Below are 25,417 nucleotides of genomic sequence, written 5' to 3'. Positions count from 1 at the left end.
TAACTTAATCATAGCTAACACTTGGTTCAAGAATCATGAAAGAAGGTTGTATACATGAAAGAGTGCTGGAGAGACTGGAAGGTTTTAGATAGATTATATAATGGTAAGACAGAGATTTAAGAACTAGGTTTTAAATTCTAATACATTTCCATGGGCAGATGTAGACTCTGACCACAATCTATTGGTTAACTGTAGGTTAAAACTGAAGACAGTAAACAAGTCAGGAATTTAACAAGATGGGACCTGGACAAACTCGAAGAACCAGAGGTTGTAGAGTGTTTCAGAGAGAGCATTAGGGAAAGAAATACAGAAGAAGAAGAAGAAGAAGAAGAAGAAGAAGAAGAAGAATGGGTAGTTTCGAGAGATGAAATAGTTCAGGTAGGTAAAAAGACAAGGACTAGTACAAATTCTTGGGTAACAGAAGAGTTATTGAGCATAATTGATGAAAGGAGAAAATATAAAAATGTAGTAAATGAATCTGGCAAAAAGGAGTATAAACATCTCAAAAATGAGATTGGCAGGAAATGCAAAATGGCTAAGCAGGGATGGCTAGAGGATAAATTTAAGGATGTAGAGGCATATATCACTAGGTTTGAGATAGATACTGCCTACAGGAAAATTAAAGAGACCTTTGGAGAAAAGAGAATATCAAGAGCTCAGGTGGAAAATCAGTACTAAGCAAAGAAGGGAAAGCAATAACAGAGAAGGACTATATAAAGGGTCCATACAAGGACAATGTACTTGAAGGCAATATTATAGAAATGGAAGAGTATGTAGATGAAGATGTATTGGGAAATGTGATACTGCATGGACAGTTTGACAGAGCACTGGAAGACCTGAGTCGAAACAAGGCCCCGGGAGTGGATAATATTCCTTTAGAGCTACTGATAGCCTTGGGAGAGCCAGCCATGACAAAACTCTACCATCTGGTAAGCAAGATGTATGAGATAGGCGAAATACCCTCAGACTTCAAGAAGAATATAATAATTCCAATCCCAAAGAAAGCAGGTGTTGACAGATGTGAAAATTACCGAACTATCAATTCAGTAACTCGTGACTACAAAATACTAACACAGATTCTTTACAAATGAATGGAAACACTGGTCGAAGCTAACCCCGGAGAAGGTCAGTTTGGATTCCGTAGAAATGTTGGAACACGTGAGGCAATACTGACCCTACGACATATTTTAGAAGATAGATTAAGGAAAGGTAAACCTACGTTTCTGGAATTTGTAGACTTATAGAAAGCTTTTGACAATGCTGACTGGAATACTCTCTTTCAAATTCTGAAGGTGTCAGGGATCGAATACAGGGAGCGAAAGGCTGTTTACAATTTGTACAGAAACCAGATGGCAGTTACAAGAGTCGACAGATGTTATTCACTCTATATATTGAGCAAGAAGTAAACAAAAAAAAAGAAAAATTTGGAGTAGGAATTACAATACATGGAGATGAAATAAAAACTTTGAGGTTTGCCGATGACATTGTAATTCTCTCAGTGACAGCAAAGGACATGGAAGAGCAGTTGAACAGAATGGACAGTGTCTTGAAAAGAGGATATAATATGAATATCAACAAAAGCAAAACGAGGATAATAGAATGTAGTCGAATTCGAATTAAATTCAGGTGATGCTGAGGGAATTAGGTTAGGAAATAAGACACAAAGTAGTAAATGAGTTTTGCTATTTGGGGAGCAAAATAACCGATGGTGGTCAAAGTAGGGAGGATGTAAAATGTAGACTGGCAATGGCAAGGAAAGCGTTTCTGAAGAAAAGTTTGTTAACATCAAGTATAGATTTAAGTCTCAGGAAGTCTTTTCTGAAAGTATTTGCATGGACTGAAACATGGATAATAAAGAGTTTAGACAAGAAGAGAATAGAAGCTTTTGAAATGTGGTGCTACTGAAGAATGCTGAAGATCAGATGGTTCAAATGGCTCTGAACACTATGGGACTTAACATCCGAGGTCATCAGTCCACTAGAACTTAGAACTACTTAAACCTAACGAACCTAAGGACATCACACACATCCATGCCTGAGGCAGGATTCAAACCTGCGACCACAGCAGTCGCGTGATTCTGTACCGAAGAGCCTAGAACCGTTCGCAACCACGGCTGGTGAAGATTAGATGGGTAGATCACCTAACTAATGAGGAGGTACTGAATAGGATTGGGTGGCACAACTTGACTAGAAGGAGGGATCCGTTGGTAGGAGACGTTCTGAGGCATCAAGGGAGCACCAATTTAGTATTAGAGGACAGCGTGGAGGGTAAAAATTGTAGAGGGAGACCAAGAGATGAATACACTAAGCAGATCCAGAAGGATGTCAGTTGCAATAGGTACTTGGAGATGAACAAGCTAGCACCGGATAGAGTAGAATGGAGAGCTGCACCAAAACCAGTCACTGGACTGAAGACAACGTCAACAACAACAACAACAACAACAACATCTTGATTCATAATGAACTGCAAGTGGCAATTTTCAGAAAAGTGATCCATTATGCATGGTTTGCTGCAAAATTATTGCCCATGCCTGAAACCTTCACCAACGTGAAAGACATTTTTCCCCAAGGGAGAGCCATGTGAAGAACTGTCACTGTGGCGAACCTCCCTTTAAGCGATACCTGTGTTTTAAATGTTTCTATTATAAGTATCACCCAATGAAATGCAAAATAAAATAAATAAAAACAATCAGGTTTCAAACATGTGATGCAAAATTAAAAGCTGTGATGCTATCCACTGAGTCACCATTTTGTCTGTGGATGCCACACAGCAAGAGGCACATAAAATACATTGAAACTTTTGTTGTTTTCTCATAAACTGTCAAGAATCCATCAATAAGCTAAGACACGTGTTTGTTTATTTGGACTCCTCTTCCAATCAGCGAAGCTCCTTTGAGCAGAAGGGTTGAAGAGGTAGAAAGAGGAATGATGGAGAATGACTGGAGAGATTTGGGAAATGGAGAGCGCTCAGAAATGTCGCCCAGAACCCTGGGTCCAGGGAAATTAACTGGGCATAACAAGCAGGAAAGAACAGCTTGTTCTAATCATTCATAACAAACAGAATGTCAAAAGTTGTACTGAATAATTCAAACAATGTTGGAAGGAGAGAAAATTTTAGTGGCTGGGGACAGATCATGAAGGGAGGGAGCACTACACAGTTCTGTTTTGGACCCACTCCTATTCCTTGAACACGTGAATGACCTTCCATGAAGTTAGCCATTTTAACTGCATCATCACGCTACATTTATTCACTAACAAAATTCATAATAAATAATCATCACAGTTTGAGAAGAATAGTAGCACCTACAACACTAGAGGGAAAAATGACATTTATTACCCATTATTAAAGTTGTTAGTGGCTCGCAAAGGAGATCAATAGTCAGCAACATAATCTGCTCAATCACATAAAATGACCCACAAGTTGTGAATCTAGCCTAAAAGTCATTTCTACTGGACAACTATCATTCCATGAACAAATTTTTATTTAAAAGCTAGTAGCATGTAGGAAAGTACTAGTTTCTCTCTCTCTCTCTCTCTCTCTCTCTCTCTCTCTCTCTCTCTCTCTCTCTCCCTCCAATATAATTAAAGTAATTAATAATTAATTTCCGACATCTTGTTAAGATTTACAATACAACATTGATATCAAAGGGGGGAAATTGACGATGCACTGAGTCAATATGATAATTCACCAACACATGGAAAAAAACTGAAGTTCTCAATTAGATACAATAGTTTATTTTCCATCTCAACAACAGGCACTACAAAATATACGATATTTAAGTCTTGTTGAAACTCAAGCTACAGAAGAATGGAACTTTTAGAAAGCTCTCAATGTATATATTACAAATAGTTACATAGGAATGGAGGTATCACATTTGTTGATGTGACAAAGTGTCTAGCTGCAAAAATAGAAATGAACGCACCCACTAATGCTGGAGACTTACCCAGTAATTATTGCTTCTTGAAGCGTACCACAATAATGCCACAGTTATGCTTGACACTAAAGTTTGCATGCTTCAGGCTCCTTCCAAGCATTGGAAAATTTATATAAAACTGATAGCCCTACTCCAACTGATACAATTTTAAGGGCTACATTGGTTCAGAAAAATCAGCGTCAACTGAATAAATAGCTATACTATCACCAGTATCAATTTTTACATCTAGCACTTTACAACAATATTTAAGTAACTATGTCATTGCCATTATTGCCATTATATTGTCGTCATCACCACCATCGCACTGACCAATATAAGAGAGATCAGTTGAAGTTGTTTCTGGTTTTGTTTCGTTCAGTCATCATCAAAAATTTCTTATAAAAAGGGAGGCACTGCATCATTATAACCCATTTATAATAAAATGGGAAACATAATTACCTTACAATAATTTATTGTGTACAAATTACTGCACATAAGCTGTATCACAAATGTTCATATTACAAATATAAAACAATTGGTTCACTATATACACAACACTTGTAATATGCACTAGTTACTGTCCTGCAACTGTCTACTTGCTGCACCAATAACAGTATATTTCCTTTACTTTCCTGCTGCTACTCTCTTCATGTGATTAAGGGCACTGCCTGCCTTGAACCACTGTATCTGCTGTTCATTCATTGTGTGATTCAACTGTATCTGCTCTTTCTTTCCATCTGCATGTTTCACTTCTGCTGTTACAGGCTGAAACAAATAGCAATATTTACAATTCTGCAGGCATTTAAATATTTTTAAAATGTGTCAATACAAAGAGACAAAAATGACAAATAAATACTGATGCTAAACTATCATATCTATATGTACATCCTGCAAAACACTGAAGTGCATGTCAAAGAGTACTTCCCACTTATCACATTAGGGTTGCCTTCTGTTCCATTCACTTATGGAATGCATAAAGAATAGCCTATAATCCATCCAGAGTGTAATTTATTTATTAATTTAATTCTGGCTTTAAGTTGCAGGAGAAATAGCCTAGGATGGTTTGCATGAGAAGTTTTGTGATTGACATCCTTCGTAGACTTAGTTTAGTTTCCAGGTAACCAACCAAATTTAATACAAACATTCAATTTCATGCCTTAACAAAGGGTTATTCCCAGGTATTTGTACAAGTTGACTGATTGCAACATCAACGAATGACAATTGGAGTCTAAAGATATTAGATTTTTACATTTTGTGAACTGCAGAATTTTACATTTCTGAACAATCAAAGCAATTTGCTGGTCTCTGCATTACTTTTTAATCTTCTTAATATCTGGCTAAATATTTCTGCAGCTATTCTCAGAGAGTACATTATAGGTAACTGTGTAATACGAAAAAAAATGTGAGGTTACTCTTAATACTGTCTTACAGGTCAGGAAACACTGAAGCTGCCTGACTGCCTTGACTCATGGCTCTCAGCCACATGAGGTAAGTGCAAGTTGGGATTCATGTGACCGATGTTTTCAGAACCCATGCTGGTCTGCATGTAGGTCGTTCTGATTGATATGTCATTCTCTCTGACCTTAGAATATGTTCTAAAATCCTGCAACAGACATACGACAAGGACACTGAAAGGTAGCTTTGTGAGTAACTACTGAAATGTTTCTTATAGACAGGTGTAAAGCTTTGCCTTTTCCTACTACTACATACAAACTTTTGGTTGACGAGTCTGGTGTATTACGGTTAAAGAGGGGGCTGAAGTCAATCACATATTTATATCACTACGTGACTAACCCAAGCACAGTAAACTGGTCCCAGTTGCAGATTGCCTACATAACAGCTTCCATGGGATACAAGAACTTTATTTTCAGTACGTCATAATTCTTGACCAAATTTAAAATGCTGCCATAATCTACTGATTAAAGAGTTATAATTTCACATTACAGGTTTAACACAGCAAGACAAGTATTGCCTTTATAAACTGTGCATATGTCTCACAACCAACAGCATGCAAATATCCTGGCTACATTCATAACATACTTGAGAATGAAAGGATTCATCAAGTTCAAACATACTGAAAACACACCTACACAGAATTCTTTTTTGCTTTACACTTAAGATCAAATATTTAACGCATTAACTCACTTGTAAAGTAATCAGACTTTTGAAACTGTTTTATACCTGGGAGCTTTCTTGGGTGCATATAGTGTCTGACAGGGAACCCATTGGAACCTAGAGCTTGGTTCAGTTTTAACAATTTCAGCTGCTTCTCAACTGACACAAATTAATCCACTTTGCAGTGGTGTGGTAATTAAATTGTGACACTACTAATGGAAATTCATTCTATGAGGGGAAGTCAAACTAAAATCTTAAATATTTTTTACTGAACAAAAGTGGAATAGAAACGTATAATTTTTGGACGTAATCTCCCTGTTGTACAACAACCTTCCTCCAATGCATAGGAAGTACATCGATTCCTCTGGGGTGGGGGGGGGGGGGGGGGGGGGGACTTTTGAAATTTCTTCCCTCCCATCATCTCTCTGAGAGGTCCAAACATGTGGAAATCACTCGGTGTGAAGGCTGGTGAGTCAAGTTGGGTGTGGCAGAGTATAAAAGTGCAGGTCATTGATGGTTGCAAGTGTTGCATGGGCAGTACAAGGCCAAGTATTATCATGTTGCAATGTAACACCTAAAGGCAGCAATCCATGGTGCTTTGATTGTACTGCAGGCTAAAGCAAAAGACTGTGTCCAAAACTTCTTGGGTTTTGGTAATGTGGAATGGCATGATTCCTTGCCTGCTCTCTAGTTTTGATTTGGTGGTAGTGTAATTATGTTTCATTTCCTGTAAATGATTCTCGCAAAGAAGCCATAACCTTCAGCTTCTGAGTGCCGCTCAAGTTCTTCGCAGATGTCAACCTGTTGCTCTTCCAGTTCTAGAGCAAGGTGCTGTGGCGTCCATCTAGCAAACACTTTGAGAAACTTGAAGACTTCATATTTACGGCTATTTCATTCATTGTCACATGGTGTTTTTCCATCACCATGGCTTCAACTGCCACAGTAGATGGGTGTCATGATGTGCTATGCTGGACGTGAATGCTGAGCGTCTGTCACAGAAATCGTGCCATGTCTGACTTTTCTACTCCACTCGCACACTTCCAGCAGTAATGGAGATGTGTCCCCATACTAGAACTTCATTTGCTGATGGATTTCAGTAAGTTTCATACCTTTGCTGCTCAGAAAAAATATGACAGAGTGCTGCTCTTCCTTGGTGCATGTCATAAGCTGGGAAACCGTTTTGAACAGGTATTAAGGACACATTTCACTAGTCTGTAGCATGTTGCCACCTGTAGGGCATGTCTTACATAACTTTAGACAATGTCACCAACTTACACAACAATGGTACAAAATATATATTTTTAATTACAGGTTTAATGTTTTCACCTGACTCCCCCTTGCAAAAAGGGGCATTTGAACAACAGAATTCAGAATTTCTGCTTTTGCTTTGCTATCCTGTGCTACTCAAGAGAGTGTGGACATTAAACTTGGTGCCACTCATAGCCTTCACATATGATCAGAAATTTTTTTGATTTTGTGAGAGTTCTTTAGAAAAGATTCTGTCATGGTTGTCACTGAAGGCTTTACAATTTCCCCTTTACAGAGCCAAACATGTTCCTCTAAGCAATGCTCCATCTATACTTCTGTGCTTTCTTTTGTACCTAGTGGCAGACAGCACCTCAATCTTTGCTGGTAAGGGGGATGAGTGTAATACTCCCCCTTCTCACTGGACCCTGTTTTCTGTGTACTGTCATCTAGTGACCATGTTATCAACAAGACTATAAAGCCTAATCTTCTACGACCCATCCCATTGAAAGGATCCCTTGACATTGACATACCACTCACACACCCCTCTCAGTCAAGTGTATGAGTGGTGACAAATTCTGTATTTCCTGTTATGTGGACAGCATAGTACCTTAGCTGCATTTGGTATCCGTGGTACATGTCTCGGTATGTTTCTTAACACACCCATTTGCAGAATGTTCCAGTCACTTGATTTGCAGATGCTTACAGACAGCGACTATTTCAACTTATGCCCAAGAATAACATTCATAGTGGGGCTGCACTGTAAACAACTATAAATTTATTTTGTTGATTATCTTAATTTTGTATCAGTTGTAACACAAGTTCCTGTTAAGAACTGATTCAAATACACATAACGTTTCTGTGTGATATACCTCCTTTTGTTTATGAGTTTGAAGATACTCTGAACATGCTGTTGCCTACTAACTATAGTTGGCCAGGTTTATAGAACCGAAACAACTTAATAACTGTTGATACTAAGGCCATCAGACATACTGAAATAGCTACTTCCATCAATCATCATTCCGTGGCTCTTTAGAAAGTGAAGTAGTAGTAGTAGTAGTAGTAGTAGTAGTAGTACACTCCACTAGTAAGATGCAAGCTACAGGAGGTTTAACAGACTGGAAACAGCAATTTAAAGGGTGCAACACAAAGTGTGCTTGAAGTGTGATTAACTAGCTATCTTAGATGTTTATCTTCTAAACATATTTAAGACAATATCTTAATTCTGCAGTTTAATGCAATTGATGAATGGTTCACTTTCACTACAAATTGTACATCTCAATACATGCTAGTAAATGTATTACTCAATGCATGGACATCATCTAGAGATCAAAAATTTTGTTTTTTGTTGATTATGGTTAAGTTGTAGGTTATTATTTTACTGATGTACAAATATTGAAAAAATGTGTTTAGAAATTATTTCTACAAATATTAAAAAGTAAAATAATAAAGTAGTTCAAAATAAGAATCAAACCACTAGAAATGGTGTTAAACATAGTCTGTTCAATTTTGAAGTGGTCTTATGAAATTGTTAAATTTATTATTATTTACATAAATTTTTGGGTTATAATTTGAAAAGCATCCTTTGTGTGTGTGTGTGTGTGTGTGTGTGTGTGTGTGTGTGTGTTTTCACCCATGTGCAGTAAATGTGATAAATAGTGAATATAAACTTCTATTTATCATATTACTTATGTACAAATATAAAAAATATTTTTGTAACATTGCTAGTATTCCATCCTGGATTTCCCATTGTTTATATTTGAACTCCTGCATCTTTCATTGCTAATATTAATACACAGTAAGAAAATAGCTCAAAAAATCTTTTTCATGACACGGGAACAATTTATACCTCATCAAAACAACCATGCCAATACTATGAAGAAGATATAATGGAGATCGTGAAATAGGTTGAGTTCAAATAATTATTTACAACTTTCTGATTGAAATTTAGATTCAAGTTCTAATATGTTATCTTTCTGCTTCTGCTCTTTAAGCAGTTGAACAGTGAGCCAAATTAGTTCACTATTAAGCTTAGGTTTGCAAACAAACAATTTTTTGTTGTCTATACAAATGACTAGGGTTAGAAGTTTGAGTTTAATGAGGGAGAAGTTATAAAAGTAACTAAATCCTTACCTTTCCTGGTGCTAGATTTTTAAGACCAAGAAGTGAGATCTTATCTGTAGGTTGGATCTTGTCATAGTCTGCAGGATTAGCAAATGTGAGTGGCAATAGACCTTGCTTCTTCAGGTTGGTCTCATGGATACGAGCAAATGACTTGACAATGATGGCTCGACCACCCAGATGGCGGGGTTCCAGGGCAGCGTGTTCCCTGCTGCTTCCTTCCCCTGAGAAACATTTAATGTCAAGTCACATAAGGAATAGCATTCTATTTAATTTCTAACACAGAAGATGTGCTTACACACTCTCAAACTTTCTTATCTAATATGTGAACACAAAAATGGCAATAACAGATGCGTCTGACACCAGAGATTTAAAATTACTTTGCTGAGACAACAAGCTCTGGATTATGTCACAAGTTCGACATAGACTGACCAGTTATGACATAGTATATAGACTACCAAAATGATCCAATACTGTTGGAAACAATCTAACAGGTACACATATCACTTGTGAGGAGACAACTCGTTTCATTTAGCAAAATGAAACTTTCTTGTAACACTATGAATACTGATAAATAAATGCTGTGTACAAATTCTTGGAGCTGTTGAGAGATCCCACAGCCATATCACCAAACATGACATCCTTTCACTGTGTTCTTGTCAGTCCATCAGTATCTACTGTTTACAGTAAAGCGTCAGTAAAAGTCCTTCGATTTATGCTGCCATTACAACTGCACAATAATTTTTCATGCCTCTATTCAGAATTATTACCTACTGAACTGAAATTAGGGAACTTGGGAGCAAGATTGCCCCATGGTTCAGACTATCCTGTGTGAGCACACCATCACCCCCATAGCTCACAATTATTGATTTACCTCCGTTTCAGCAAAGACATACAGTATAATGACATTATCCTCAACTCTTTACATATCTGGAAAGGAGTGAAATATTAATCACGGGAAAAAAGCAAAATAAATATGACAAATGGAAATTATGATCTCTGTCTCATTTCCGTTTTCCCTCGTGAAGGAAAAATTATCTTGCCAACCCTCTCCTCTATGAAATGGCAGAAGAGATTGTTACAATGTAACGTGAAGGCTTCTGTATGCCTTGTGATGACAGAGAGAAAACTAACTATGTTAAGGAAAAATAACTGGAGTGGATGGAAGTCACTGCAACAACTCATCAGCCATTGCTGCTTTAATGCCAATCCACTGCACAGTGTAAATAACAAGCCGGAAAAGTAATGGATATGGTTTCTCGCGAAAGAGTTCCTGGCAATTATTGTTTATCTCCAGAATTATCTGGGGCACCATTGACTTTTACTTCACAATTTAATAGCTATCAATCTTCTTTTTCTTTTTTTTTCTTTTTACACACTGTATATCTTGCCAGAAATACACTATGGAATATGTTATAGGTGAACTAGTAGTCCACATGACTTTGACAGCATTAAGGTTTTTTAGGGACAGTCAACTATATCTGATTAAGTATTGTTCTTCCACATTACTCAAGTTCTGGGTTGAACATCCATAGCACCTAAACATTAAACACTACTCACTGCTTTCCTTCCTACTTCACTTAGCAGCAAAGAACTTACTTCCTCCTGGGAACTGCATCCTAACATCACAACCCATCTTAGTTCTAAGTGACATTACAGACAACAATATGGGAAGGCTAGATTGCTACGCACCACATATAGGTCGTGTTGAGTCACAGACAGGTGCAATGAAAAAGAACACTAGAAGTATTTCTGTTTTTGGACAAAGTCCTCCTTTGGAAATAGAAACGCATGCACACAAAAACACACATGCCCACAGTCACCAAGCATTAAACCCCTGCTGCAACTGCCTCTGATGTGAGTAACTGTCTATTTGGGGAGCAAGGAAGGTGTGTGGAGTGGGGATACAGAGGGATAACAGCATAGAGATGGGAGTAGATGCTAGTTGCTACCTGTGGGAACATGCAGCAGGAGGATAGGTCTGCCAGATGCAGTGTTGGGAGTACGAGGAGGGGGCTAAAGGGGAGGAAGGAAAGTACAATGTAGGTGCATTGGCAGAACAGAAGTACTGGGTGGGAGCAGGGGAGGAGATACATAGGTGGAGAACAGGGATATTCTCCCTGGTCTTCCAACTGCCTACCCCTCCCCCCCCCCCTTCTCTGCTCACTTGCTAGTACTACACATGCCTTCTATTCTGTTAATGCACCCATACTGTCCTTTCCTCTTTTCTACTTCTTTCCCCTCTATAACCTCCCCCCCCCCCCCCTCCCACTCACACACAGCCTCTCAATACCACTCTCAGCAACTCTATCCAGTCCCCAGCACATCCCTGGACACACCAACAGGCACCACTAACAGCTTCCCCTACTCCTACCCTGCTATCCCCTCCTTCCCCATCCCATACCTATTCTTTGCTCCCACTCTACCCACTCCATCTAAATTCTTGTTAATATCAGGTTATGTAGCAGCAGCACTTTAGTGCCTGGAGACAGTGACCATGTGTATGTGTTCCCTATGTCTGAAGAAGGAGTTTACGCTAAAGCTGAAATATTTCTAGGTTATTTTACACTGCCTGTCTGGGACTCAAGGCCTCTTCTATGTGGTGAGTAGTTATCTATCCTTTCGTACTGTCATACCAGTGTTTCACATGATTGCTGTAAAAGAGTCTTAACAAGGTAGAAATACTAGTTAAGGATACTACTCACCGTAATTCTCATCTCCAACAGCTACCCATCTTACACCCTTCGCTTTGTAGGCTCTCGCAACATCTGGGACTGGTCCCCATTCACCAGTAAGTTGATTTTTCACTTTGTTCATTTCACCATTATCAGCATTCACAGCTCTAAAATTTAAGAAATAATCAATCAACCAACCACTAACTTATGTGCTTCATTACAACAACACTACAAAAGTAATTTACAAGAGCCAACCGCAAGTGAAGAACATTCTTCCATACCGAGATATTCTTTGATAATAATACAGAAACTGAATGGACATGTTTTGGCACATACTTTGTCTACATTTCACATTGTTGCCTCCAATATTAAGGCACTTCTTGTATCTTGATTCCACTTTGTGTATACCCTCATTATACCATGTGGCTGCCTAGCTATGCAAGAAGGCCACTACAGCATCCTTGAGGTCTTCACCATTTGTGAAGCATTTACCAGCAACGTTTCCTTCGATTTTGGCAACAGGAGAAAGTCCAAACATGCCAGGTCTGGACTGTATGGAATATGCTTGAAGATGTTCCACTGGAATTTCTCATACAGCAAGGCTTGTGTCTGCTGGGCAGTACACAGACATGCAGTGTCATGCAACAAAACAATTCCATGCGAGAGCTTGCCACTTCAGCAGTTCCGGGAAGCCTAATGAAAACATTCAGCGGTATCACAGTGTGCATCACTATTGACTGTTGTGTTGTGGGGCACAAAATCGAAGAGTAGTGACCCTTCACTGTCTCAGAATACAGAAGCCTTGAGTTGTCAAGTTAATTCAGTTTATCTGAACTTGTGTGAATCCTTTGGTAACTGACAATGATGCCACTCCATAGACTGTCACTCCATTATGAGGGTGTTAAGAGTAACCGAGAGTTCTTTTCATGTAACGATCTGTTTAATGAACATGTAGCCACCCCTTTCTTAATATTACAAGAAAGCTAAAGCAGCTTCTATTCTTGCAGCTTTCTGGTCAGCTGTGAGCATCTGTGGAACGAACCATGCACAAATTTTGTGGCACCCCAAGTGCTGAGTGACAATTTCATGCACAATTGAACAAGACATTTCCTGACATTCTTAATGCATGTTGCTGCTTGTTAATCATCAATTATCTTAAATGATGCAAACCATCTTGTGTTTCAGCCCATCTGTCATGATGAAGGGCCACCCTGATCTATCTTTATCATGAATATCTGTTCTCCCATTCTTAGACATTATGCATCGCTTTTTGACACTGGTTACATTCATTAAACTTTTGCAGTAAATGATAAATCTGCAATGAAAGTCACAGGGTCTAATATTTTCCACCTGCAGAAACTGAATAACACCTCGTAACTCTCAGTTGGTGAGATTTATATTCAGCATAGCCATGATCACAGCTATCTCTGCACTTACTGTGTAACCAGGTCCTACTTACAACCACATGCAGTGACTGTCCACATCACAGTAAACACCAAAAACAATGAGTGGCTGCTGAAACACAGATGCGTAGACTGTGACACAACTATTCTTTAATTTCTGGATGGCTCTTACACCAAAGGTTCAAAAATATAAACTAATGCTTGTAATATTTTTATGTAGTCGTTCAACTTATTGAGAATGTATAAAAAGACTAAAAAGTACTATAAAATTTTTTTAAAATTATACTTTTATGAGGCTTGCTTGAGAATAATATATATAAACTCTGCTTACATGAGAACATTTACACAAAACTCTTCTCCAGTTACAACATTATCAAATGAAGATACATTACAGTCATTATCATTCAACTCAGCTTGCTCAGAAATTGACATCACCTATTTTATTGTGTGCTCCCACAACTCGTTTATTGATACTTACATGTTTGGTTAAGTTCATAAGCTTCTTATGTAACTAAGATTAATATTGATCTTCACATTTTATGCATCATTGATGAGAAATGAACAAAAATTTGCTGCTTTCCATCTATTACAGTCCCTTTCTCTCCTTTCACAGTATTGCAGAGGGTGTTACAATATAGCTACTATAATTTACTACAAATAGCACTAAAGTCATGCATAATTTGAACTGCAGCATGAAGCATGAATTACTGCACACATCACACGTGCGCACGCACACACAGTAGTTACTGCTCCCCCCCCCCCAAACATTGAGAGGACATTTAAAGTGTGAGAAAATGTAGGGATTAAAACATACTGATATGCGGTTCATCCTGAAATACTGTTTATGCACCAATAAAATTACATACCATTATCTGTTTTAGTACTGCATGAATATATGAATATATATTTGCGTGTGTGTTAAAGTAATCTGAAAATCGTTGCTGGTGACAGCCAAAAATCTGTAATATTGTGAAGTTACTGTGCAAACTTGTTAATGAATAAAATAATTTTTTTAGGGCATTACCACAATTTCCCAACTAACCTTTCACAGTATTATTGATCTGCTGTCTTTTTCCGAAAGCTTGTTTTAATAGAATATCTGCTTTACATTCTTATTTTTCCTCCAGTTTTAGACAGAAAGCAAACTTAATAATTTATTAATATCTTACCCTATGAACATGTTATTCGAAATGTTATCGAGGTGGCCACGATATTTCAGCCATGGACCTGCTGCAGAGATGTGATCAGTTGTGCACTTGCCCTTTACCTGTAACAATGAGAATTGTGTGTCTTTAGCCTATACTGATATTAAGGTCCTTGTTTGACTACAAAAGCAGAAGCTAGTAGAGAAAACAAAAATAATGCAGTCAAGCAAGGACACTAGTGATGTATTCAAAATGGTGAAATTACGAAGAGAGAACTGCAAAAAATAATACTTCAAGTTGATACTTTATAAACTGTCAAACTTCAAATGCAAGAAACTTCTTTATTTACTTATGCATGTTCCACCCTCCTAAACCTCTGGACCAGTTTCAACCAAACTTGGTAAACATATCACTTAATGACTAGAGATAAACACTGTGGGGTAAGACCTACCTAACATCAGATGGGCAGGGGTGGGGGTGAAAAGGAGAGGAACAGAGAAGGAGAAATGAACAGTCGGTGTGCCGACAGAAAGCAGAGCACATTGAGGGTGAAGTGAAGCAAATCATGAGGAAGTGACAAGACAAAGGGGGCAGAAATGGGTGGATGGTACAGGGACAGTAGGTTACTATAGCCTGGGATGACTTCTGGGAGTGGAGAATGTGTTGTAGGGATAGCTCCCATCTGCAAAGGTCAGGAAAGCTGGTAGAGGTGGGACAATCCAGATGGCTCCAGTTGTGAAGCAGGCACTGAAATTGGGCATGTAATGTAAAGCTGCATATTGTTCTACATGGTGATCCATTTTGCTCTTGGTCACAGTTTGCCAGTGCCCATTCATGCTGGTGGACAACTTAGTCATGCCAACATAAAAATCTGAGTAATGATTGCAGCAGAGTTGGTATGTAACATGGCTGCTCACACTGGTGGGAATAGGAAGTGCTGGGTGGGTGGACTAGGCAGGTCTAGCATTTGGGTCTTCCACAGGGATATGATACTTGTGGCAAGGCATTGAGATTGAGAGTAGTACAGGGACAGAGTAGGATGTTGTGGAGGTTAGGTGGGTGACAGCATGCCACTTTAGGAGAGCTGGAAAGGATCTTGGGTACGGATCCCTGATGAGAGATGTGGTTCAGTAGTTACAGTCTTGGGTCACACCATGTGACAAAGGAAACACTATTTTGTAGCTGGTTCTTGGGGATGGCGGGAGGTGTAGGGGACCTGGTACAGGAAATGTGTTTGTGGATTATGTCTGGGAGATAGTGTATTTGTGAAGGCCTTTCTGTAACATTCAGCATACTATGCAAGGAAGCTCCCCGTTACTGCAGATATGCTGTTCCCGGGTGGTCAGGTTGTATGGGGGGGTTGGTGTGGAAGGGATTACCCATATCTAAATGCAAGTTGTTGGTTGGTAGGTTTAACATGGACAGAGGTGTGGATGGAGCCAGCAGAAAGGAGGTGGTCTGTGTCCAAGAATGTTGGGTTGAGGCTGGCCAAGTGAAAGGGATGGGAGAAAAGGTGTTGAGGTTGTAAAGGTATGAAGATAGGGGGCCCAGGTTCAGATCATTAAGATATCATCAATGAACCTGAACCAGAAAAGAGTTATGGGTTTTGGGAGGCTAGGAAGTCTCATCATCATGCCTGTCTGCAACTCAATGTTTCCATCTTTATTGTGAGTAGCAAGCTATGGAGGAAGGTTCAAAGTTTTTAAACAGCTGCACTGTTGTTTGTAGCAACACTGACTACACCACAAGAGAAATTATTGTGCGTGTTGGAATTTGTGCAAAATCAAGCCACTGTTCAAGTGCAACGTGCATTCCACCATCAATTCAGCAAGAAGCCATCTCTGCATAAGCAGATTTATGTCTGGTATACAAAATTCTTGGAAGTTGGTTGCAAATGAAAAGGGAAATGATGAAAATATCAAGCATATCCGAGATGCGTTCACGATAGGTAGGCGAGGAACTTCAAACTTCCTCAAATGAATCAATGTTTAATGTTGTTTCTGTTCACAAAGTTTATGGACTTCTCCTTTTTGCAGAGTAAACTGACACAGGAATGTAATATCCAGACATCCTGTAAAACTTGTTGTTTCCTCACTTTCACGAAGATTCCAATAATTGCATTTTCATGCATGATGGCACTCCATTTAATTTTTACCTTGAGGTGCAGTTATATTTTAATAACACCATCCCACAACACTGGAATGGAAGAAGTGGACAACAAGATCTTTTTTATTGCTTTTGGCTTCCCAGGTCACCAGACCTCATACCTAGCTTTTTTTTCCTGTGGTGGTACATAAAAGAATCTTTGTCCCACCTATGGTAGCTGCTCTTCAAGAACTGAGAAACTGAATTGATGAAGCTGTCCATTCAATAAACAGAGACCTGTTTAATCGTGTATGGAATGAAATGTACTATCATTCTGGTGTTTCCCTAGGTGCTTGTGTTGAGTGGATGGTATAGAGGGAGGTGTGTGTGTGTGTGTGTGTGTGTGTGTGTGTGTGTGTGTGTGTGAGAGAGAGAGAGAGAGAGAGAGAGAGAGAGAGAGAGAGAGAGAGAGAGAGAGAGCAGGAATCTTTAACCTTCCTCTATTCAATGACATGTGCACCGAGTTAGTTTCTTCCATAGTTCACCTGTAATAAAATCTGTTATTTCCTTCTGAATCACCCAGTATTTTATTGTTGGTATTTGCTACATATCACTGTTACGAAATACTACTGCTTGAAAACTACCATTCACTCTTTAACGCCACAATTCAAATGTTTCTACTCTGAGCACTATCATTGCACCTTTTTTTTCATTAGTTTCCTCACTAAGCACCCTTGCCCCACCCCACTCACATTTCCTTGTGTGTTGAAACCATTCAGAGTTACTTTTTGCCATACTCTAACTTTCACCAACACAATGTATTATCTGCTAGATAAGATACAGATATCAGCAGTGTTTCTACTGCAGCAAACAACACAATTAATTCTACTATCACTGAATCACATTTCTGAAATAACCCAAACTGGTTCAGTGAACATACTGTCAGACTGTTCAACCAATGGTCACTGACTTCAATTTCTATCTCTCCTGTTTTGTCTGTAAATTTGTTAAATCTCCCCTTTTGTGAATATATACACAAATCTTATGTCTGCATTTCTTCAAAACTTCACAATACATAATTTATACTGATCTTTCATCATGAGAATGGAATGTTCTCATCAATATGGCAACTAATTGCTCCTAGGTGTGTTAAAGTTCCATTTTGTTTAAATGTAGACAGGACTGTTGTGATCAAATCTTCTCTGTAAATATTTTGTATGGTATACCAATGGCCCATTTCCAAGTTAATTCTTGTAGACTGTCTCCACCCTCTCATATCTGCTCCAAAACTCTGCATTAACATATCTATCCATGTAACCTTTCAATTCTTTCTTCTGTGACCACATTCCTCTGTTCCAGCTCACTCCCACCTTGATTCAAATTATAATTTCTGCAATACCTTAAACCAAATACTATACTGGTTGTAACTCGTGCTGGGTATTTCTTGTTATGTTCTTTATCTATGACCTTTTCCAGTTCTTGAATATTCAAACTGGCATCATTGCCCAGCACTGGCATTCCCAAAGCAAGAACTGTTCCCATCTCTTCCACATTAGGTTCATTTATTATCTTGTCAGTGAAACAATAGTTTCAATGCTCTTTCATTTCCTTTCCTGGTAAGGCACAGTGTATGATATTACAAGCAGTCAAGTCAGTGTTACACCAGTCAATATTCCAGCCATTTAAATGGTGTAAACCTGTCATATCTGCTAGGGCCATGTCCAAATTTGTCCCACCCTTCCTTTGTAAGTTCGAAGAGTTTAAGATACAGTCATTATTTTTCAAATGAGTTCAATGATGGTCTCTTCCAGTTCCCTTCTGCTCAGTATGGCACCTCAGTCCCAATACTGATTTTGCATATGTATGTATGTATATCTAAAAATAAAGGTGCTGTAACTTACCAAATGAAAGCGTTGGTATGTTGACAGAGACAATAACAAACACAAACACAAACAAACACACACACAAACACAAACACACACAAACACAAACACACACAAACACAAACACACACAAACACAAACACACACAAACACAAACACACACAAACACAAACACACACAAACACAAACACACACACACACACACACACAAATTTCAAGCTTTGGCAAGCCACGGTTGCTTCGTCAGGAAAGAGGGAAGGAGAGGCAAAGACAAAAGGATGTGAGTTTTAAGGGAGAGGGTAAGGAGTCATTCCAATCCTGGGAGCGGAAAGACTTACCTTAGGGGAAAAAAAGGACAGGTATACACTCGTGCGCACGCCCACACACACACACACACACACACACACACACACACACACACACACACACACACACCCACACACATACACACACACACATATGTATGTATAAATAAGAGACTTCAACTTTCAGAATAACAAACTTCCTGTCAGGGAATAACTGCATGGGAATGGTTGCTGAACTAGTCGAAAGAGTAGGGCAGAATTATATTTTAGAGCAGTTGTTGTCTAGTACCCAAACCTTAACATTAAAGTTGGTGACATCCAAATTCATTGACTCAAAGAAAGACTGCAGATAGATATGATTATAGTAACACAATGTTAAAATTGTGAAAGATTGGTTGCTTGCCACTGTTGGCTAACTGTCTGGAAAACGCAACAATGAAACAGAAAGCTGTCATCACCAAGATTTACAGTGTGGCCCCCTTCTATCATAATATGAAGGCATAAGGTGGTTGTTGGCTTCATGATTTATTAATTATACATGGGAAGGAAGAGAGGAAGATGGAGGAGCAGGGTGTCAAGCCAGATTTTTCTGCCCACTAACAGCCAAAATAATGGGAAGGAGTAAAAGTAATGACTCATTCAGTGGCCGAAACAAACTTAACAATTGTTAAGGTTCCAGTCAAGATCCTCCTCCAGACTTAGCTCACACACACACACACACACACACACGTCAAAGAGGATAGTGTGTGATAAGCAAGAACAAATGACAGCAACTCTATAACATTAACAATTTGTATTAGTAGTGTACACAAAAAAGAAAGAAAAACAGTGTCAGAAATGTTTTGCAGTAAAGGACATACCATGAGGACAAATTCCACTTAAAGAAATATGATCAGTCCAAACAAAATTCCATACTATAGAACGCTGTAGTCCACACACATTATGTTTTACTTGAACACTACATCGTGTTTACCTGTACAGCTGTCTCAAATTATTTTCTTGGGGCTAAGACAAAAGCATCAGTCATTGTTTACTCCCCTCCGTACTCCACTATCATCACAGAAAATACAAGTAAAATATTTCAGCATTTCCTTCAGTGTGACCGAGTGAGAAGGCACAGTGATTAGCACAGTGGATTCGCATTTGGGAAGATGCTGGTTCTAATCCACCTCCGATCACACAGATTTAAGTTTTCTGTGATTTCCCCAACATCACTCAAGGCAAATTCCCCAACAAAAACAATTCAAGCTTGTGCTCTGTCTCCAATGACCTCATTGTCGATGGGACAATAAACCATAATCTTCCTTACTTTCCTTAGGTGTCTCTTGTGTTAGTATATAACACTATGAAGCCAGCATTCAATATTTTGTTTTTGTTTCATTAATCCACCACATGTTACAAGCACATATTTTCAATGTGAAGTTTTATTCACAAGGGTAGATAATTTGACATAGGAAAACCATACCTGAACTCCATCACATTAAGATTCTCTCTCTCTCTCTCTCTCTCTCTCTCTCTCTCTCTCTCAAACGAAGTCAACCAATATTTCTGTATGTTTTGTGTATCATTTAATTTTGCCATTCTTCTGTTATGTGAATTACTAGTATAACATGTCGAAGGACACAATAAATTATTGCTAGTTATTTTGAAGATAAAGTCCCCCTCCGTAGTGTTACTGCCTACCACGCAGGGGGCCCAGGTTTGATTCCCGGTGTTGTGTGACCATCATTATCTTCATCATCACTGACTCACAAGTCGCCAATGTGGTGTCATCTAACGAGGACTTGCAATACGGCTGCCGAACTCTCCCGAATGGGGACTCCCGACCAATAATGAAGTATCCTCATTTCCATTCCAAGATAAAGCATTCATCTTTACAGGACAAGTATACATAACTTTAACCTGTCTCAAAAGGCAAGTGAAAGTCAAACATGTAATATGTGCTGCAATGTCATATGTGCTGCAATGTCATATGTGCTGCAATGTCATATGTGCTGCAATGTCATATGTGCTGCAATGTCATATGTGCTGCAATGTCATATGTGCTGCAATGTCATATGTGCTGCAATGTCATATGTGCTGCAATGTCATATGTGCTGCAATGTCATATGTGCTGCAATGTCATATGTGCTGCAATGTCATATGTGCTGCTATCACTTTCTTCCCATGCAGTTCACAAATATTTCTAGAACTTTCATTGCATGTTTGGAACTGGCCAAAGATCATGTGAATACAGCAATTAAATAATAACATGGGAACAGTTAACATTTTAGTCTAGGTGTTAAGCATTTGATTATCATTGATATGTGCAATTACCTTATGTTTTTATCCACATTTATGACAAGTGGAATTCTGCAAGAGATTAAGTGGGTACATGATTCAGTACACCAATATGGCCTTATGATTATAGTTTTCAAGATTTCCCTTAAGCCATTTCTCATTGATTTTTCCTATTCTAAAATTGATTATTTTTGGATAAAACATCAGAAAAAGTTAGAGTGCATATTGCACTGGAAGAGACAAATGTCACCCATTATCAAGTGTTAGTTATCTTCAGGTGACTACTTCAACAACCTTCACAGAAATTATCAATGATACAATCTAAGCCATATGAAGATTACACAAGAACTATTTCCATACCTTAATGAGTATTGTCATGTCAGTGAGGTCCTTTCCATCCCAAACATCAAATGGTTCTAGAAGTTGCAGACGCTGGCTCTTAGCATCAACATTAACCTTCAATTTGCTACCGTCTGCTGGGGGAGCTTGGTATGTGTCCTCACCCGGGTCAAAGCCTTTTGTTGGCAGTTCATCAGCAAAGGGATCATCCAGCTTAAATTCCTTGCCTGGGAAAAATAATTTCCTTTTTAAGAAAATTAGCAATAGCACAAATTTAAAAAAATTCACACACAAAAATATAGCACATCCACTCAAACATATGCATGTACAATTGCTGACACACTAAACCATAGCAGTGATTTTAATTTAATAGTCAATTAACTGCTCACAAAGGGAACCAGGATCAATCTTCACTTGAAAGAGATTCCCTACACCTCTGACCTGCATTCTGAACCTCATTTTCACTCTCAACTACTTGCTAACAATATTATGACTGAATGTATTTTGGCTAAGTGTGACAGACAGATGGATGTTGTCATTAGTAGTGTCATGTGCAGGGAGACAATATATGGTGTACAAGAAAGATGGACTTAAAAAGTTGCTGTGGGAACATTAAAATTCTGATTGGCTGTACTTGGGGGCAAATTTATACCAGAGATAAATAAGACAGTTCACCCAAATGCACTGGTCCTGGGAGCAGAACAAAGGGGCACGTTAACCACTATAGACAGGGTGGTGGGAGGAAGGAGGGAAAAGATAGGAAGTTAAATATTGTAGTAACAGACACACACAAGGTAAAGGAGAAGAAATTCAAGATGCAAGGGATGGAAACAAAAAGAAAGGTAGCACATGGTAGGACGGAGGGCAGGGGAGAGGTGACAAAGGTTTGCAGGTGCAAAAGGAAATTGTCGGGGAAACTAAAACACAGAAGGCTAAGTGTGGATGAGAAGGGTGACGACATTAAGAAGTAAGCCTGGTGGCTCTGCTGAGGACGACATTGGCAGCATTCACACAGAATATATGTTACTAGTAGTTTCTGCAAGAGCAACAGGATGTAAATAACGACATGTGTACTACTATTTGTGAAAGCATCCGAATGTAAATAACGACATGTGTATAAAAGAAGGTAGCAGCTTAGACATTTACTACAATAAATAATATTGCCAAACACAGTTATATTTCATGTGTATGATTAGTGTTTTCCCTTTAAAATAGTAACTGGATGATTGAGTAAAATTTGTAAGTTTTCAGTGAAAATATGGACAAGGAAATTAAAGTTCGGGCACACAACTGTGCAAATAAAATTTCTTCCACTTATATTTCAGCCGTGTGTAGTCCAACCATCCTCAGAGTGAGTCACAAGACTGATGACAAGGTGCCAAGTGCAGCGTTATATTCTCCACCATGGCGGTACGTGCCTGCGAGTCACAGACACTGGTCAGCAGCAAAGAGATATGCTTAAACATGCACCGCCTCTGGCGAAGGCCTACAGACATTCGATTTGCTTATTGATGTATGTTCAGCAGCAATGACACAATAACAGCTTCTCTGCAATTTAATTATCCCTAGAGCCGGATTCCATTTTTTTTTCCAAATTAAAACCATTACCTCTTTTATTAAATTATTATTATTAACTAATCCAATCTCTACCCAACCCTTCATTTTGGGATTCTGTCTTCAAGGAAGCTATAGAGGTTAGATTAGCTAATAATAATTTAATAAACAGAGATAATGGTTTTAATTTGGACAAAGCATAGAATCCGGCACTTGAGATAATTAAACTGCTGAGAAGTCGTCACAGTGGCATCGCCGCTGAATATACATCAACAAGCGAATCGAATATCTGTACGCCTTTGCCAAAGACAGTACATGTGAAAGTGTATCTCTTTGCTGCCGACCAGTGTCTGTGACTCGGCAGGCACGCACCGTCGCTGTGGAGTATGTAAGGCTGCACTTGGCACCTTGTCAGTTGTGTGTCTCACTCTGAGAATGGGCAAATTATATGCAGCCAAATATCAGTGGAAGAAATTTTATTTGCACAGCTGCATGCCTGAAATTTAATGCACTATTCATTGCACCACGAAAAGTTGAAAATGCACAATGGTACACATCACTAGATGAACATTTCTTGATGATTAGTGGGAAATCTCATATAAAGATGTGAAACAAATACTAACAAAGAGATAGAGGGGCTGGCCAGTACTTACTGACAACTATGCCTCCATCCTTGCTACCCTCCCTGTTTTCCTTTCCCTGTTGCTTCATAACCTGGGTTGTGAGTAACTAAATCCACTTTCCCTTCTTCCCTTTCTTTCCCCTCTCTCCTCCCTGATGAAGGAACATTTATTCCGAAAGCTAGGAACGTATATTTTCGGTTGTTTTTTGTGTATCTATCAGCTGTACTGAGCTGAGGTAAATACTGGCCAGCCCCTCTATCTCTTTGTTAGTATTTGATCATTTCTTGAAGCAGAATTATATGTTGCTATTATTCAGCCAAGTAGGCCTTGCCAATTTATGCACAATATTTCAACGACTGGGTAGTCACTGAAACAACAACTCAGTTGTACAACTACAAGCGCATTACTAATCAATAATGTCGAGGAAATCTGAGAGGTCACAGAGACTTAACTTTTCAGTATGTTGAAATAATTACAAAAATTCTGTACTTGAGCTATACTTCTCTGTGTCCTTTTTCCCTTTTTACTATTAGGACGCACAAATTATTAAGACATCTGTACAAATTCGATCTGTGCCTATCAATGTGGTATTTAATAACTCAGAAGAGCTGTCTTCATGATCCCTTGTACAGGAAGAGCAACTACAGTTTCTGTTGCTTACAACATTAACAGATCTAATAACACTAAAAAACATACCATCTGATCCCTTCAAGGTATCCTTCGTAGGGTCAAAGTCAAGGGTGCCTGCAATGGACAGAGCAGTAACAAGCTCAGGTGATGTCACAAAGGCATGTGTTGCAGGATTTGCATCATTTCGTCCAGTGAAGTTACGATTGTATGAAGAAACAATTGTATTCTTCTCTCCCTTTTTGACATCTTTGCGATCCCACTGTCCTATACAAGGTCCGCAGGCATTGGCCAAGACTGTGCCTCCAAACTGCCTTAGTGTTTCTGCCTGAAAAATTAATAATAATGGTATTAAACATGTCAGTTACCAACAGCAAAATTATCTAGGCCAATAGGGCTATCGGAACAAAAATTAGTCCAGCAACACTCAATAAACAAATAAATATTGCACTTACAAGTCTTCACATTTCACTGTGGACTTTGAAGTATCATTAGTGAAGCATACAATAAAATGAGATTATTTTGTTCCCTTGTTAAACAGATGACTCAGTTATGCATAATGGCGTACTAACTTTTATTTTTTATTTTCAGTGGAGGGCAAGCAAACCACTTCATGGGAGGGAGGGGGGGGGGGGGGGGAGATGGCACTAGCAAATGTGAATTAGACATATATACTTCAGGAAATCCATTAAATAGACAAGTTTATCGGTAGGGTGTGGAAGGTTAGGCAGTCAATGTTATGTTGCTCTACAAAGGAAACAGTTCACTAATATTATGTAAAATAGGGGAAATGCAACCACTCCCCTATAGCGGATCAAAGAATGGAGCACAGAAACAAGCAAAAGATAACAGCATTCAGACTAGCTTTGGAATATTATGTCTTTTCCTAGCAATAGTACACAAATTCCCAAACACAACCACACAGACACCCAAACGTAAATGCCCATGGCAAGACTAATTATTGATAATCTGTTACTTAAATCAGTTGCCTGAACTGATAGGGAGATAATAGGGATGGATGGGGTAGTGGAAAAAAGGCAGGTCGTTCCACAGACACACACCAGCCACCCTCTGTTGCGCAATATGAACACCCATGTTATATCG

General features: G+C 38.8%; 1 protein-coding gene across 1 annotated transcript in view; it reads right to left on the bottom strand.

Annotated features, from left to right (window-relative positions):
* Positions 1-3,711: 3,711 nt before the first annotated feature.
* Positions 3,712-25,417, bottom strand: part of LOC126334594 (probable aconitate hydratase, mitochondrial) — a 120,633-nt gene continuing 98,927 nt past the window's right edge. The window contains exons 10-15 of the mRNA XM_049996986.1: positions 24,383-24,641; positions 21,531-21,736; positions 14,642-14,739; positions 12,100-12,236; positions 9,407-9,618; positions 3,712-4,678 (exon numbers count right to left, since the gene is read on the bottom strand). Coding sequence (XP_049852943.1) covers positions 4,538-4,678; positions 9,407-9,618; positions 12,100-12,236; positions 14,642-14,739; positions 21,531-21,736; positions 24,383-24,641 — 1,053 coding nt within the window. The 3' untranslated portion in view covers positions 3,712-4,537. The remainder of the gene's footprint in view (positions 4,679-9,406; positions 9,619-12,099; positions 12,237-14,641; positions 14,740-21,530; positions 21,737-24,382; positions 24,642-25,417) is intronic.

Source organism: Schistocerca gregaria, chromosome 2, assembly GCF_023897955.1.
Source record: "Schistocerca gregaria isolate iqSchGreg1 chromosome 2, iqSchGreg1.2, whole genome shotgun sequence".
In the NCBI taxonomy this organism is placed as follows: Eukaryota; Metazoa; Arthropoda; class Insecta; order Orthoptera; family Acrididae; genus Schistocerca; species Schistocerca gregaria.
The sequence above is the reverse complement of the archived record's forward strand: the minus strand, read 5'-3'. Positions and strand labels throughout refer to the sequence as shown.